At 38.5% G+C, this 17,349-nt stretch overlaps 1 protein-coding gene across 12 annotated transcripts in view; it reads left to right on the top strand.

Moving 5' to 3' along the window:
- LYST (lysosomal trafficking regulator) overlaps positions 1-17,349 on the top strand; it is a 148,884-nt gene that overhangs the window by 74,602 nt on the left and 56,933 nt on the right. For all 12 annotated transcript variants that reach the window (XM_068938957.1, XM_068938956.1, XM_068938952.1 and 9 more), the window contains 6 exons: positions 4,409-4,607; positions 7,666-7,756; positions 9,533-11,606; positions 13,389-14,424; positions 16,114-16,275; positions 17,012-17,168. In XM_068938957.1, the coding sequence (XP_068795058.1) occupies positions 4,409-4,607; positions 7,666-7,756; positions 9,533-11,606; positions 13,389-14,424; positions 16,114-16,275; positions 17,012-17,168 (3,719 nt within the window). The remainder of the gene's footprint in view (positions 1-4,408; positions 4,608-7,665; positions 7,757-9,532; positions 11,607-13,388; positions 14,425-16,113; positions 16,276-17,011; positions 17,169-17,349) is intronic.

Here is a 17,349-nt window from a genome sequence, read left to right on the forward strand (position 1 = left end):
TGTTAATACTTTGTGTATTAGTGCAAGCAAAGTGGGAAACCTGGTGAGTGAATTTCCTTGAGGAAAGGCACTAAAACGTGACGGACAGTGTGTTGTTACATCTAATAGTCAAGTACAACTGCAAAGCCTTGAGCTGCTTAAGCTATTTGGTTGCAATGAGTTATTGTACATTAGCTGCATGGCTAAGCTGGCTTTCTATGAGGCTTTGGATGAAAAGTATTGCTCCGAAGCCCTTGGTGAGACCAGTTATTAGGAGTTTGCCTCGGGAACCTACAATGTTTCTTCCTTCCTTAATAAGGTCTTTCACCTAGTGTTTATACTCAACCACAATTGTAGGTTTAAAGCTGAAATTTACTTAATTGACACCTGAGAATACTATGATCATGAATTTAACCCTTTTTCTTTTCCTGTGCCTATCTTTTCTTTCTCTCCACAATTAATTAATTCTGGATATGACATGTCTGGAGTGCTCACCTTGACCTTTGTGGTTGAATGTTTTTCAGTCTTTTCTGGGGGGGGGGGGGGAGGCAGGGTTTTTTTGTTTGTTTTTTTGCTCATGCATTCCCTTGGTACCAAATGAATCTTCATCACTTCTAGAGAATGAGATTTTAATATTAAGACTAGATTCCAGCTGGGGCACCCAGTTCATGGGCACTTCAGTAAATGTGTGTTTGGACAGTTCATCTAAGCACATGCTTGGTGTGCTATTAGATCTAACTTCTGAGAATGTTAGAACTTTGTTAGAAACTCATTTCAGTGAAAACGTACTCAATGACACCAAACAAATATTCTATCACTCTATTATTTAAAAAAAAAAAGTTAACTGTGAGGAAGACTGGTAAGGAGTCCTGCTAGCATAGCATGACCAAGTAATTAACGTTTGCTCAAGGTTTTTGAGAACACTAGTGAAAAATATTGAAGGGTGGCAAAAATAATCCCATAGCTTCTGCCACTGTTGGTATCTCTTCAGCAGAGAAAGCATTTAACCAGCCGGAGGAAATCATATTTTGGGACTTTGACTCTTTAAATATGTTTTAATCTTGCTTAAGTAAATAGAATATTTCAGAAGGATTAACATAGGCTTCTTCCCTTCTTCCCCCTCCACCCCCCCCCCCGGGCCCTTAGACTGGATGCCCCCTAAAGACATGAGGGGAAAGTTTGATAACCAGAAGTTTGAAGTTATCAAATGAAAAACTAATAAACCCTAAGATGGTTTAGCCTACAGCGAAGAATACTGACTTAAACAATGTGAAGTTACTTGCTTTACAATTAAACTGGCATCTTTCTTTGTGAACCGACATCTAGTGTGATGGGAAAATGTTGATCCGCTGTAAAGTCCTGGATGGTGGGCCTTCATGAAAGCATATTCTCTGCAGCAATCATTTTTCATTATGTTGTTTCAGATTTAAAAACAAGTTAGCCCTTCAGACTTTACGAAGACAAGGGTGCTGTATGTATTTTGTTTTTCCTGCTAAAGCATATGTTTGGTTTCACTCTGGCCATTTTGGAGCCATTTGGGAGATTACCATGATCTCTGTACCATTATCTTCTCTCCGTGGTTAACTACAGCTGAAAATGGGGGCAGTTTAAACTACCCTTCCTGGAAAAATAGGTGCATTGCCTGCTCTGATCCTCTACTAGGGCAAGAGTGGGATAAGGGGTGGGAGGGTGGAAGTCAGTCTTAAATTGCTTCTGTGTGCCTTTATGGAGACTAAATAAGTAAAGCACATAAGCTTGGAAAGCAACCGTCTTAATTACAGTGTCTCCTGTATGTAAGGTAATAACAATTAAATCTGTGTCAGAACAGGATAAAAAGGAAGAATAAAAAAATGCATTTATGTTGAAATTGCACAGTTAATAGTTCCTCATACTAAGGTACCGCTTATACTTTAAGCACTTGCAGCTCTGGGTACGTGTGCAAATAGTGTTCACCCAAAGCTTCATTTCGTTTTTACAAGGAAATGTGTTAACTTACGTACCTAGCTAGTTTTACAGTAAAAAAAAAAAACAAACTTAATTCTATTAACCTACCTTTTGTGTAAAAACTATTTTCTCTGTAATATAACTTTTGTGCATCATAAGCACTTCATTTCAGCATCATAAGCTGAAAAGAAATTTTTTTTGAACTTGAAAGCTCCAAAAAAGACTTAAGAACTCTCTATAAACTTTAAATAGCTATTGTAACATTAATTCTAAAAACAAGGGAATTGCATATTATAAACTGTTATATTTTTTTCCCCCTTTTTAAAAATGGGTGAATCAAGGGTGGTGTTTCCAGAAAATAAATAAATACATATATAAAAATATATAATTTTTTTTTCCAATTAGAAGATAGATATGTTAAAAGCTGCCAGAGTAATTCTGGTAAGAATCTTTTTCTTACTGCTACAGAGGATGTTTGTATATGTGAAAATATTCAGTCTTGCCACTTAAAGGAGTTTTGTGTACCACTCAGGGTAACAAACTTATTCCTTCACCTCCAACTTAGTATTACAGATACTGCACAGTGCCAAAGAAGATCCTACTCCTATTTCAAGTGTGAGTTTGGATCTCCAGAGCTGCTTTTCCTATGAACGGTTCCATCAGTTCTAGGACTGATGCTGTGAACCTCAAAGAGGGCTTGTAGTTAGGCTTTTAAGCTATGTGCTTGATTTAAGGGGCATAAATAGTGTTACTGGACTGTTTAATAATTGAAAGTTTTAAACTGAATCTTCATTCATTTCTTAGGATAAAGCTGTTTTTTGCATTTCTAGCTCAGGACTTTATAAACAGTTCTTCCTTCTAAGCCTGCATACCATTTTTCTAGTCGCTTTTTTTCCAGTTTGTTATATTACTTTTTTCCCTGCACTTTCCTGAAGCTGCTTCTTTTAATCTCCTCCCTTGTGATCATTAGCTGTGGGGAGGCTTCTTGGTCAAAAAGTCTTCTCAAACTACTGCTTTCACACTGGTAGAACGGTAAGTTTTAGCTTTGTTTCCAAAACTATATTTGTATTTTAATTTTTTCTTCATTTGTTTTTGCCCTGAGTGTAACTCAGAAGCATAATTTTGTTCATTTAAAGTGATGCTCTGCTATGATGTTTGTGCGTATTAGTACTTCTTCTGTGTTTATAATGAAATTGTTGCAGAACAAATGAAGACACAGAATAGACACAGAATGAGACTGTATTTATCTGAACTTCTTAAGCCTTTCTAGTCGTCTTGTTGGCAAATATATGAAGAACATTTTTGACCAAACAATTGTGTGTAGATGTTTTCTGATCCAGCAGTATTAATCCACCTATTTTTAAATGCTCTCTAACACATTTGGCTCTCTTCTCTCTGAGGTGTTAAAGATTTCACTTAAGCGAGGAAAAAAAGTAGCTAAACACAGTGCAGTATTTATTTAAGAGGTTTTATGCTTATTAAATATTACTATTTCTATAGCTGCCATCACTGACTCTGGTCAGCAATAGCACATGCTGAAAAGTTTAAAACAAACAGAAAAACAAGAAGAAATGCATGAGTCAGCAGGAGAAGAGAACAGTCAAGAGGATTGCTGAGGAAGGCAGAATAACACTGACAAATCAAAGAACGCTACTGTAGTGGCTTATGAGAAAATAAAAATGAAGCGTATCTTTTATAAGATACAGTGAGTAGTGAAAGTATGAGTGCCTTGTGTGCATTATTTACTGTCCAATTAGTCAATTTGGAGATAAGTACCACTGCTTTTCTCATGAATATGCACAGTAGAATCATATATGGAATTAAGTACATAATAGTAATGACTGGCACCCATTCAGCTAATCTTGCTCGAAGGAAACACTCTGAGGGTTGTTAAATCTAAAGTAATGTATCTATGAAACTCCCATATTTATTTTAACTCATTGATTTTTTTTTTCTTTTTCCCCTTGAAATGATCTGCATACTATTGGAATATATAACAGTGTAGAAGATAACATGCTCAAATGAAGAATGAGGAATGTTTTCTGTACAGTGCTGTGCAATAGCCACCTGTTTCCCCTGTATACTTCAGCTGCTTCTAAAAGGGATTTGACCTGAAGATTGAAACTCGCATCTAGGTTACAAAGAAAGGTTGAAATTAAGTCACCCTAACTTTCATTTGTGCCGTAGGAAGGAACACTGTCATGTGCTTTCACCTGATAGGTTTATAAATTGAATGTTTGGGGTCACCAACTATTGATTAGTCTCACTGAAAAGAGTAAAACCCTCTAACCTCATCCTTTCCTCTCCCCCGGCCCCGACTCTGCACTGGGATATCAGTCTTTCAGTCCTACAAACCCTCTGTACTTTCAAGGGGGAGAGGAGGGAAGAAACACCGTTCCTTCCCACCCCCATGCTTTGAATATTTTTTTCATAAAGAAGGTAGTTTCTGATGGTTTTCAGTTCTGTGTTTCCCTTCTTTATTTAGCTCAGACATGAGCAGTCGCAGTAACTCACTGGCACGGGAATTCTTGACGGATGTCAACAGGCTGTGCAATGCTGTGGTGCAGAGGGCAGAGGCCAAGGAAGATGAAGAGGAAGAAACTCATATGGCAGCACTGGGACAATACCTGGTTCAAGGCCGTGGATTTATTTTGCTTACCACACTGAACTCGATTATTGATCAGGTAATAGTTGTTCCCTGCTTGTTAATTTTCGCGTTGATCTTTGATTATATTGAAGAAGGTGTTTGTCTGGCTCATTTGCTCCTTTTCTTGTTTGGGTTTTTGGTAGAGACTATGTGAGAAAGCAAACTGTGAATACTAGGAATTTAAAAGAAGCTTGTTCACCAAGAACAGGAAAACAAAAAATAGCTAATTACATACCTGTTTGCCAGCTGAAGCTTGAGGCTGCTAAACTGTTGACTAGTTAAGCTGTGTGGGAGGCTTTGGTGCAGCAGCTGGGTGGGAAGAGGCAGTAAGACAGACCTTGCAGGAGGAATGACTCTGTTTACTGAACCTGCAGTACAAACTGGCAGTTTTTACTTTGAGAAGATCCTTCTTCTGGTTTCTAGCAGTTAAATAACATTAAAATATACACCTTCCTATTTTGTTGTAGGCAATGAGGTATTTTCGCTCTGTATTAAGTAGCTGCTCTTGAACATAATAGAGCAAATATTTTGTAACCTTAACTCCTGAAAGTACCTTTCAAGTGAGGAAAGTCAGTCCTTTTGTATTACTTTATTTAAAAAAAAAAAAAAAAAGGAGGGGGGAAGGGAGAGGGGCACTAGCATGCTTTTTCCCTTACAAACTCAACTCTGAAATAGGAGAGAGATCCTCTGGCAGCTGAAATTTTTCACTGAACATCAGCAATGATTTCCTGAGGAAATACGTTTTTACAAAAAAAAAAAAAAAAAAAAACTAATGAAACAAATTATTTGAGAAAGGGGAAAGATTCTTTAAACCCCTTTAAGCACCAAGGTTTACTTTATGACTGGTGTTCTGGCACGCGGTGTTCTTTCTGGCACTTTAGTATTTCTTTCTTTTATGTCCCCCACAAAAAAGAGGGGGGAGCGTGTTAATCTGAAAAGGTATTGCTGAAACTTGAAAAAGAAGTACATTGCTTTTTCCAGTTTGAATGCTACATTGCTTATTCCTGTTCCTAACCAATTTGTCTTGCTGAAAAGGCCTTCAGTAGCAAAAGTGAGTTGCGGGGGATGACTTTGAAAAGTTACTTCTTGGGTCTAATTGTACTGTATCAATAACTGGAATTATGTATTTTTTTAAAAGTCTAAAATTGTGTCAGTTAAAATTGCTATTATATTTGTAATGAAACAAACATTCACCTTTTTTGTTTAGCTATATTTCCTGTGTGGTCATAGATCTGTAATTGTGATTAATAATGTATTTAGTACTACGTGCATCTTATGCTTCAAAGTATTGACTGATTAATTCAGCAGCTGGAAGATTCAGATGATGGTCTCTTTTGAAGAAGTTCTAAAACAGTAGCTGTTGTAGCTTTGAGCAAAACACAGTTTTTAGGTAGATAAATGTAATTCTGAACGCAGTTCTATTTTTTTTTTTTTTGCCTATTGTGGTGTGAATGGATGACTGCTGTCTCTGAAAATTTCTGGAATTACCTTTTCAATATTACAATTTCATTATAGGATAGAGCTAAACAGGAAAATTCCATCTTCTTTCCTAACTACCAGATGTCTACAATGTTATGCTTCAGTGACAGCATTATGTCGAGAAAAGTTTCCAAAACCTGACTAAATAGAACCGCTTTGAATATGTTAAAACGTAGTAAGAAACACGGATACAAAATTGGAAAAGCTGATGTAATCAAAGGAACTGTTAACCTGTAGTGGGGAAACTGATGGACATAATGCATTTCTTTCTTGTTCAGTCTTTGGAACTAGTGGACTGGGACTTAGTGTATTCATCTTATTCAAAGGTTGAAAGGGAAAACAAACTTTCCTGTTCTGCAAGATATCAGTTGGCTTATCAGTGTTGAAGTGATTGTTGAGCCAAACTAGGTGAATAAGGTGGCGTGAAGAAGTAGTTTATCTCTGTATATGCTGCTTTATCATCCGTAACGGTTTTACTTACTGACTCCACTAGGTCAGTGTTTTAACACTTTCTTAAATAACTTTAGCAAGAAAAAAAGCTATTATAGTACTTCAATATTCTGAAATAATTTCTAAGTTAGAGTCCTAATATAGCTTGTGAAATTAATATTTGGCTTTTCAATTCTATCCCACCTCTTCGCTGTTGCAAATGCATTTTTATGGACTCTGATCTTATCCTTGTAGATAAGGGTGTATGCAAACACTTCAAGGCACTCTTGTATTCTGTTTCAATTATAAGCAGACTGAGCAAGCTTCTTACCAAAATGTTCTAGCTCGTTAAGTTTATCTTCACGCATCCTATTTTCATTACTACCCTGATTTTTGGGGGGAAGGATATCATTTCAGCTGCGTATCCCTGAATGGTGCTAACGGTTCAAAAGCTTAAGTCCGCTTTCTATCAGTATCAAAAAAGTGGTAGGTTTTTGGTGTTTGGGGCTTAAATCATTCTTTGCCTGCTATGTTGGTGGTTGGCAGCCACTAAAGGCGTTACATTTGAATTCTCTGCCTTCTGCTGCTCCCCTTTGCATTAAAGCTCTCTGAGTTAATCTTAGAATCCTGGTAACATTTGAGGGGGTTTAGGGTTTGGTTTGTTTGGTTTTCTTTAGTGAGTCATCTTCCCCCTTTCCTCCTGTAAGATTTCACCTTTCCATTGTGAGATGATGATAGTATCAACTGATGAATGTAGACTTTTATTCGTTTAAAGGCATCGTTTTGGGGATAGTAGAAAGTTTCACATAGTTTAAGAACTATATACTTCTGTAACTACAAACATTTCAGACTTTTCCTGAGCTTCATTCTGTCTTTGAACAGAAGTTATTTGCTTTTGATCTTTCTTTTCTGTTTTTTGTCCTCTGGCGGATGAAGAGGTATCCTCCCAAGAGGGTTTGAGGAGCTGGGTATAGAAGTAGTTGCAAAGGTGTGATTAAATATTCAAGGTGCTTTATGATTGGCTCCAGCTAGTGATTACAGCACTCTTTGCAGTTATGTCGTTCTTCTAGTGTGTAAGACAGCAGAAAGGCATAGGGAACTTAATGTTTAATTTCTTAAAATATCCCTGATCTTTTTCCATAAATTATGGGGCATGGAGTACAAAGAACCTTCTGTTTCTACCATAGGAGCTGACATGTCGGGAAGAACTTCTGACTCTCCTCCTGTCACTTCTACCATTGGTGTGGAAAATCCCTGTCAAAGAAGAAAAAGCAGTAGGTATGTTTTATCGGTTATGCTACTGAAGACCTAGGAAAAATGGTGTATTGTGTTTGTATTATTACAGAGCATAGGAGTCCCAGCTAAAGAGTAGAAGGCCGTTATACCACACGTCATCTTAACATAGAAGAAAGACACTGAATTCTACAAAGAACGTACAGTTTTAGAAATATGTATGTTCTGTCATCAGACAGGGAAGGTCAAGACTGTACAGCGAAAACGAAGGCTCTTGGTCACTGTGAAAGAGAATGGTCACAGCATACCATGTAGCTGAACTTGGTGGTGGAGAGAGTTGTTTTTTTTGTTTAGCTTTTCAGATGGTATAGGAAAAGGGGATTTGAAAGAGTATGTGATACTTTTGCTAATGTGAAGTTCTTCATGGTGGGGAGGGGAAGAGCACGAGTTCCTCTTTTTTTTTTTTTTTTTTTTTTAAATAAAAACCCACTGACCAACACATGCTAGCACTGTAGATTGATCAGCAATAGAGTAAGAAAATACCATCTCCAATTTCAGGAAAAAAAGTAGAGATTAGGCTTAAAGTCGAACAATGGAGAACGGAGAGAGTACGAAAGTATGGTGATATCAAGGGGGTAGGCTCTGAAAATGGAGTAATATTGGATGATTATGAACAGACTCAGACTATTTTTTAGAAAACCTGATGTGTCTCAAACTGATATGCTAACTGAGGAATTAAATGGCAAGGGTTAAATTGCTAATGGGTCTGTTTAAAGTGAGTTAGAGAAATGAAAGAGGTAATACAAAATGGAGAAATGAAATATAATAAATTGTGTTGTGGAAGAACCAAACCAGGAAATGAATTTTTCTGATGCCTTATTTATTAGAAGATAAAAACGGGATGAAATGAATTCAGAAGTAAAACTGTCTGTCTGACAGAGCTCCTAAAGATTCTCACCTGAAGCTGTCCCAATTTTCTTTCACAATTGAAGGACTTTGAGACAGAAGGAGGTTGTTAGTATTTGTAGATTGACAGCATTTAAGTGCAAGTTTCCTTGTATTTTTATATAATTAACTATCCTGCTTGCTCGGCTACATCTTTTATTCTACTGTACACATGATTGAATGAAAGACGTTTCAGTCATCTTATGCAAGGTTGACCCTTCCAGGATTAGTTTAAAATGATATTGTGTAAACAGGTTAAGATGTTTGCTTTTTGTACTTTGCTTATCATACACTTGTTACTACAGATTTCTAGGTAGTAGTGCTGATGCAGTAAATGCAATGGATCTGGTTGTTGTGCACTGAGAGCTCTGTTCTTTTAGACTGAAATTTGTTTATTTACACCCCTACAACCGGTAGCTTTTTTTTCTCTTCTGTGCAAGGAATATCCTAATTTGGTAAAGTACTTCTCGTTGCTCCAAAGCAGATGTTTCCTCAAGCATCACAACCATGTCTCTTTGACAGTTTGGCTCGGTCATGCTTGCACATGAAGCAACTCTTCTTTCAGTATCATTAACGGTTATATCTGTAGGGTGGACTCATTTTGTGTTGGGCTGTTAACTACCATATTTTCTAAATGCCAAACTTACTGGGTCATAAATACTTGCATTTGGTATATGCTAGACCTTATACTGCTCAAAGCATCCCGATACACCTCTGGCACTACTTGGATAAATTTCATTGCCATTTTTAAGAATACATAACCTTTTTATTTCCTATTTCTGGAGCTGGAAGTACTCAAATGGGAAAAATAATTTATGTATTATAATGCTCCTGAGTATGACTTATGCAGTGTTTTTTGTCTTTCTGTTGCAACAGCTTTTAAGCTACCCTTTACAGTTGACATATGCCTGACCAAAGAGAACACTTCAAGTTCTGTGAAATCTACTCAGGAAAAGCTAGGCTTAGATGGAAACAGTCGTTCATCTCTTCAGGCTTCTGTAAAACTATATCCTCGATCTCGAAGAAGTGGACATCTACGCAAAACCACCCATCGTTACTCTGTGCGAGATGCAAGAAGATCTCAGCTATCCACTTCCGATTCAGAAGGCAATTCTGATGACAAGGCTACTGTAATGATGAAACACAGACGATCTCATTTCCTCCAGCCTTTTGTAACATATCCACTTAGGGACAGCTACGTTCTAGGTAGAAGTGACTGCCTACCAGCTGAAGCAGTACCAAATTCTAATCCTGATACCTCTAACCTAGACAATTCCAGTCCAATTCTAGCACAGGAATTAAAATTGGAGACTTTGAATGAGCCAGCTGCAGTGATTGAGAGCAACATGGACAACTCTCCATTTGACCTCTGCCATGTTTTACTGTCGCTCCTAGAAAAAGTGTGCAAATTTGATATTACTTTGAATCACAGTTCTGTTCTCACAGCTAGTGTGGTGCCCACGTTAACTGAATTCTTATCAGGATTTGGAGACTGTTGCAGTGTAGGTAGTAGTCCAGAAAATGAAGTAGTTTCTGCAGGGTGGACAGAAGAACCTGTGGCTTTGATACAAAGGATGCTCTTTAGAACAGTGCTTCATCTTATGTCTTTAGATATTAGCAATACAGAAACCATGCCTGACAACTTAAGAAGAAATCTAACGGACTTGCTTAAAGCAGCATTAAAAATCAGAATTTCCTTGGAAAAGCAGCCTGATCTTTTTGCCCACAAAAAAACACTACAGCAGCAGGTTCAGGAGGACTTTATATTTTCTAGCTATCATCACAGAGCTTTGCTTCTACCTGAGGTTCTAGAGGGGGTCTTGCAGATATTGATCTGCTGCCTACAGAGTGCAGCCTCCAACCCATTTTACTTTAGTCAAGCTATAGATTTGGTTCATGAGTTCATACAACATCAGGGTTTTAAGCTATTTGAAATAACAGTGCTTCAAATGGAATGGCTGTGTATGAAGCATGAGGGAGTTACTGGGGAAGCCTCAGAGCATTTGAAAGCTCTAATCAACACCATCATGAAAATAATCAGCACTGTGAAAAAAGTGAAATCAGAGCAGCTTCATCAATCAATGTGTACAAGAAAGCGGCACAGACGATGTGAGTACTCCCACTTCATGCACCACCATAGAGATCTCTCTGGGCTTTCTGTATCTGCTTTTAAAAACCAAGCTTCAAAAAACCCCTTTGAAACAGTGGATGGAGAAGTTCATTATCCTGACCGATGCTGTTGCATTGCTGTCTGTGCACACCAGTGTTTGCGCTTGTTGCAACAAGTTTCTTTGAGCAGTACCTGTGTTCAGATTCTCTCGGGTGTACATAATGTAGGAATATGCTGTTGTATGGATCCCAAGTCTGTGATTATCCCATTGCTTCATGCTTCCAAGTTGCCGATGTTAAAGAACTTTCAACAGCACATACTGAACATCCTTAACAAGTTTATATTGGATCAGCTAGGTGGAGCTGAAATTTCTCCAAAAATTATACAGGCATCATGCAATATATGTACTGTTGACTGTGATCAACTTGCTCAGCTGGAAAGTGCCTTGCGAGGCAACTCTAGTGATGCTGGTCTTGCATCTAGTCCCTCTTGCAGAGTTCAGGGGATTCTGCCTAGTAGCGGATCTGAAGATATGTTGTTGAGATGGGATGCACTGGAGGCTTATCAAGACCTTGTTTTCGAAGAAGACAGACTACGCGGCATGCAGATGGCAAGCCACATATGCCACTTAATTCAAAAGGGAAATGCAGTGGTCCAATGGAAACTCTATAACTGTATTTATAATCCAGTGCTTCAGAGAGGGGTTGAGCTAGCTTGCCATGCTCAACAGCAAGGAGTAACTACAGCTGCTAAACACGCGTTCAGTTACCATAGCCAGTGTTTGCCTTGTGAAGTACTTCAGACTTATTTGCAGACGCTCCCTGTGCTGCTTAAATCCAGGTTGGCTGATTTTTCTGCTTACAATGGAAAATATGCTAATTATAATACAGAACCTTGTATATCTGTTACTGATTTTAGAACATAAATTTTGTTTGCGTTGTAGGCTGCGCTCGGATATTGCAGGGGTGTAAAGAAGATACACGTTTGAATAACATAGGATTCGGTCCACAGGATTACGATTTGCCAGTAGATCTGTAAACCATAGCAAGGGATCTGTATTGATGAGATATGGACTTAAAGTCCAAATGCGTAGAAACAAATGAAATCTTTGTCCAACGTGACACACTCTTTGCCTCTTAATTCCTCATGCTAAAGTGACTCAGGAATGTTGAATAGATTCACATGTTGCTTTTCTGTGGGACTTAAACTACTTAATTTCTGATCTGTTTCCCTTTTCCTGCCAGAATGGTCTTCACAGAAACCTCATTTGAAAAAGGAGGCTTAAGTTAGATTTCTTGTAGTCCTGAAATAACTGTTTCCTCATTTACAAAATTAGATTCATGTAAGCTTAACTTTAAAAGCAAAAACAAACAAAAACATACTTCCAAGGCATGAAATAAAATTTGTCCTATTTACTGTGAAATTGATGAAATAGTAGTTTAGTAAAATCTCTGCAAGTTTGTTCAGAACATGAATATGTTTTTTCTTCCTGGAAAAATTCTGATATTTTCATTTAGAGTCTTGAAAAGCTGAAGTGAATTTATTAGGGTTACCTGAAACAAATATGAAGAATAGGCTGGTATTACAGTTTTCATAAAGTATTATTTAACGTGTTCTTTAACTTTTATCATACCTAAACTGTATCAGAAGCTATCAGTTTTGAAGGAGGAGGGGGAAAAAAAAAAAAAAGCACGTAGTGGCAAAGAGGTAAAAAGTAAAGTTTAGATTCAAAGAAGTCTAAGGTTGTCTGTTTACTGGCTTAAAAATGGAAATACACAAATCAATACATGACTCCTTTGATTTTAGAGCATATGACTCAATTATAGTAAAAGCAGACTCTGCGGGAAGGTAATAGGAGAGGTAGATGTCTGTGAACAAACATGGTACACTAAGAAGAAGCTTACAGAATTTGGAGTAAGGATCTCCACAAACTAAACGTAATGGATGGGGAATAGAAAGAAGGGGAAAAACATCTCTTGGAAACAAATACACCAAAGGGTACTCTTAACATGGCAATTGTTACACCAGAAGGCCCGCAAAAATGTGCCTGAAAGGTGTTTCATATAAAATTGCAGGAATCCCGTGTTCATGCAAATACTAAATAGATATAGCTATTAAAATATGCTAGGACTTCAAGTTTATTTGAGGAGGAATCTCTACTTTCTGAAGTCATAGAACAGAGAAAACAAGATCCCTACCATCTCCAATCCCTCATTAAAAAGTATAGTGGTGGTACCACTAAAGAGCAGGTGTCATAAATAATTAATAATAACACCTTCTGTGCTTTCAACATCATGTATCTTTGGTCTGTGTTTTAGAAGTTAATCAATATTCATCTGTTGCATCATTTCTTACAACAAATAAGCTTATGAATTCTTTTCCAATACCAGACAATATTTGCCTGTTATTCTCGAAAGCTGCAGACAAATTCCCCTCTCTGTCCCACCTCACGTTCCTGAGGTGGGATATTTACAGCAATTAATACAAACGTGGTCTGTCCTTCTTCCTTGGTGCTCGTCAAGTGTGTAGAACAGACAGTTATTTTTGGTTAAGATGTCTCCTCTAAACTACGTGAATGTATGTCTAGCTTATAAGGTAACTTTCTTATGCTTTCTCTTGAAGGGTGATTAGAGACTCATTTTTGAGCTGTAACGGAGTAAACCAAATGACTGAATTGAATTACTTGGATACTGTAAGAAGCCATTCTCTGAAAGTGTTAGAGACTTTGATACTCTGCCTTGGAGACCAGCAGAAAGACCAAGCAATGGCAGAAGTAGAAGGCTTGACCAGTGAGCAAAAGGAGGCTGTGTCTGACTTGCCTGCTTCTCTTTGTAATCAACACACTGTTTCAGAAGTTCCTCAAAGCCTGAGCAAGTTTTATGCTGGCCTCAAAGAGGCTTACCCAAAAAAGAAAAAGTTTATGAGTCAAGACACTCATGTCAACACAATAAACCTATTCCTCTGTGTTGCTTTTTTATGTGTAAGTAAAGAAGCAGACTGTGATCGGGATTCAGCTAATGACTCTGAAGACACATCAGGATATGACAGTACAGCTAGTGAGCCATTAGGCCACAGGTTACCATATCTGTCGCTGGAAAGCCTTACTTTGCCTTCCCTAGAATATATTCACAGGGCTGCAGATATTTGGTCCGTGTGTCGTTGGATCTATTTATGTAGCTCAGTCTTCCAGAGACAGTTCCACAGACTTGGAGGTTTTGAAGCATGCCATAGATTACTTACACTGATTATTCAGAAACTTGCAAAGAACAAGGAAAAGGAGCAAGAAAAAGAGGAGAGAGTATTGAGTGAAAGCAGCAGAAGTTTGCATGGGAGCCCTCGTGGTGAGTCTCTCATCAAGGATGACTCTGCTCACTTGGCTAAAAGCAGGGAGTTGACACAATCGGAACTCAATAGTTTTGACAAAAGTCCTGTTGATGCAGAGCAGTTGGTGTCTGAACGCATTTCCTGTGACAGCTCTTTGAGCAGGGAAGACACTTTAGTTACTCTCATTGCTAATCTTGAAGAGACAAAGCCGTCTGTAAGAGAAGAGGATGCGTGGGCACTTCAGGCTATCAGGCTCCTTGAAGCTCTGCTGACAATCTGTCTGCACAGTGCAAGCAGTATGCAGCAGAAGACAGAAGTAGAGACGGGTCACCAGGTACTGTGTAATTTCCCTTGCTCATCTTAAACGTATTTATGTCCAATGTTATTTTAATGTGACAATCAAAAGTTCTTTTGGTCATGAAAGGGTAGTTTCTGCTCTTATTGTGACACTGTATTTTCCGTGTGATACCTGAACTATACAATTAGATGACTTTAGTAATAAGAGGTGGTCATTAGGCATAAGGAACAGGGGTGGGTAGATGGAGAAACTGGCAGTCGCTGCTTCTGAGGAGGCATCTTCCTGTTTGTCACCTTGTCACCCTTTTGTTTGCTGTACCCAGTAAGATGCCCGTCAGGACCCTGCACCCCCTTACTTGTCCTCCAACGTGACTTTTGTCCACCCGTGTCATGACGCATGACCCATGTCTCTGGTTGGCTCCCCATTCATGTTGATTTCCTGTCTTTCTGGGGTTGTGAGAGAACATTCCAGAACAGCAGGTTGACCTAGACGGGGGGTATGTGTGTATGTGTTTTGGGGGTGTTTTGTTTTTACCTTGCTCACTTTTTAGCTGTGTTGTCTGTTTATTTTTTCACATGTTTCTGGTTTAGTTTCTCATGTATCTGTTGCAGCTGTTTGATCCAGCGTGGTGAATATGGCCAAGGGCTGAGCTCTGCACCAAGTAGTGTTTCTGGGTTAATGTTTCTTGAGCGTTAGGGAAGATTGATAGAGACAGACAAAGATCCTTTTTCTTTTGTTCCAGACGGCCCTAACTAGAAGAAAGGGGCGACTTCCTCTGACTGTGAACGTAGTAGTGGACCTTGACTACTGAATGCTAATGAATTGCTTGCTGACTATACCTAAATTTTTGTTCTGCTCAAAGTTACGGCCTGCTTTTTCTCTCTGTGTAGTCCTGTTGTCCAGTACTGCTCAACAGTCTCACATCCTGTGCAGGCTATCTGAGCTGATGGGCCCTGAATGGTGGTAGAGTGCTTTTGTGAAGGAGTAAACTTAATGGAGAACGGATGTGACAGAAGGGACTGAGGAGGGGTGTGTAGAGCGACAAGGGAGTTATGCATAGTAACTTAATGTTTTTGATGAAAGTACTGAGCAGAGCATGCTGCCTAAGAGAGGAATGCTGGAGAAGGCACAATACTTAAAGGGACACATGGAAGAACTATTACTTAAAACAAACCTTACAGGGGAATTAATTTAGTGTGCACAAGTTGTTAATTCCCAGAAGGACACCTTTACCGTGCTTTAATGTTGTGCGTTTTATTTGGCAGTTTATTGTGAAGCAGTAGGTATTAGGTACAGGAGAGAACTGGAAAATGGCCTTCAGTCTTGGCCGCTTGTTATTTGGGGGGGGGGGGACTTGGGCATGTAACCCCCTGGCTTGTTGACTTAGCTAGCAATGTTGCTGTACAGTCTGAATGCATGGCATGCTTTAAACTACTTCCAAGGTGTTTATTTTTGAAACATAGTGTTTTCACTTGTAATGACTGGGAAACAGCGCGTTGTCCAGACTCTCAGTGTGTGGATTGCTTAACCTACTAAATCTTTGTTATGACAAACATGAGAAATCCTCATTATTGTGAGAGACTGGATGAAGTCAGATAGTTTTAATTGGGAACTCCGATGAGTGTTGTAGGTGGAAAGAAGAGTTCTTAAATGAAAGCATGAGACCATTCCAGTTAGACAAAACAGAATAACACAATCAAAACACTTCTGTCTTCCAAAACACAGAATACTTGTGTGGATGATATCTTACTTCAAGTAAGAGACCAGCTTGTTGAGTCAAAAGTGATAGAAACCAACCTGGCAAAGCCTCTGTTTGATTCACTGCTTCGTGTGGCACTGGGTACTTTTTCTGCTGATCTGGATCATTCCGAAGAAAAAATCGAAAAGGTATGGAACTGACTCAATGAGCAGTCTACTGTAAATATTACATGGAGAAAGGTTTGCTAGATCAGGTCTTTTGTTGTTCAGGTCTCTATTTTTTAGCTAGAGAGCATGTGCTTAAACTTGGTTTTTGGTGGTGGTGAAGATTAATTCTCCAATTCTCATATAAGCATTTAAGTTGAATGATAGTTGTTCATAAGCTCCTTACGTTTGCTATTAAGGAAAATATGTATGCCCTCTGCCTGCCAAAGTGGGACGGCAAGCTGTACTGTTTATGGATACGCCTGAACCCTGAAGTTCAGTTCGCTTTGCCACAACAGAGATAAAATGACAAACTTTCAAACGGAGACCTTCAAAGTAGGACTGCCGACTGACCCTACTGGCTGCAGAGATACTGCAGAGATACTTTCACCTTACACTGATGCTTTGCTTGTGGTGATAGCGATTTTTTTTTTTTTTGAAACATGATTTTTCTTAATGTGTTGGCCAGTTGTTTCCCAAAACTTAGGTCATGTAGTTAGTAAGAAAAATCTGTCTCTGTAGAATTCTTTTCCTATGTAGGAATGAAGTAAAAGCATCCTTAAAAGCATGCTTTAAAATTTACCTTGTGCTTGCTTGAAGTACGTGGTCAGTTTGTTTCTTTTGCCAATGGAGATGGAGGAAGTAGGTCTCTGGAAAGTTCTGAACTGCATGCTTTTTCTGAACAAAGGAGATAAACTTGTTTGACACATGTATTATACAGCCCCATCACACTGAAGAGGAGCCTGTGTCACAACCTGGAGACGTTTCGGAAGAAGCTGAAGAGTCACAGTGCTGTAGTCTTAAACTCCTTGCTGAAGAGGAAGGATATGAAGCAGATAGTGAAAGTAACCCTGATGACAGTGAAACCAAGGATGATGGTAAATGTAAACTTTCTAAATGTACAAAGCAGTCCTTATGGCATAACTGAGCATGCTTGTCTTGATATACAAAAATAGAATGAATATCAGGGGCTTTTCAGAGATGCAGATAACTTAAATCTTTTACTTCTAGTAGGATCCAGTTATATATGGAAAGATAACACTCACAATATGAATAGTT

This window comes from Struthio camelus, chromosome 3 (assembly GCF_040807025.1).
Source record: "Struthio camelus isolate bStrCam1 chromosome 3, bStrCam1.hap1, whole genome shotgun sequence".
In the NCBI taxonomy this organism is placed as follows: domain Eukaryota; kingdom Metazoa; phylum Chordata; class Aves; order Struthioniformes; family Struthionidae; genus Struthio; species Struthio camelus.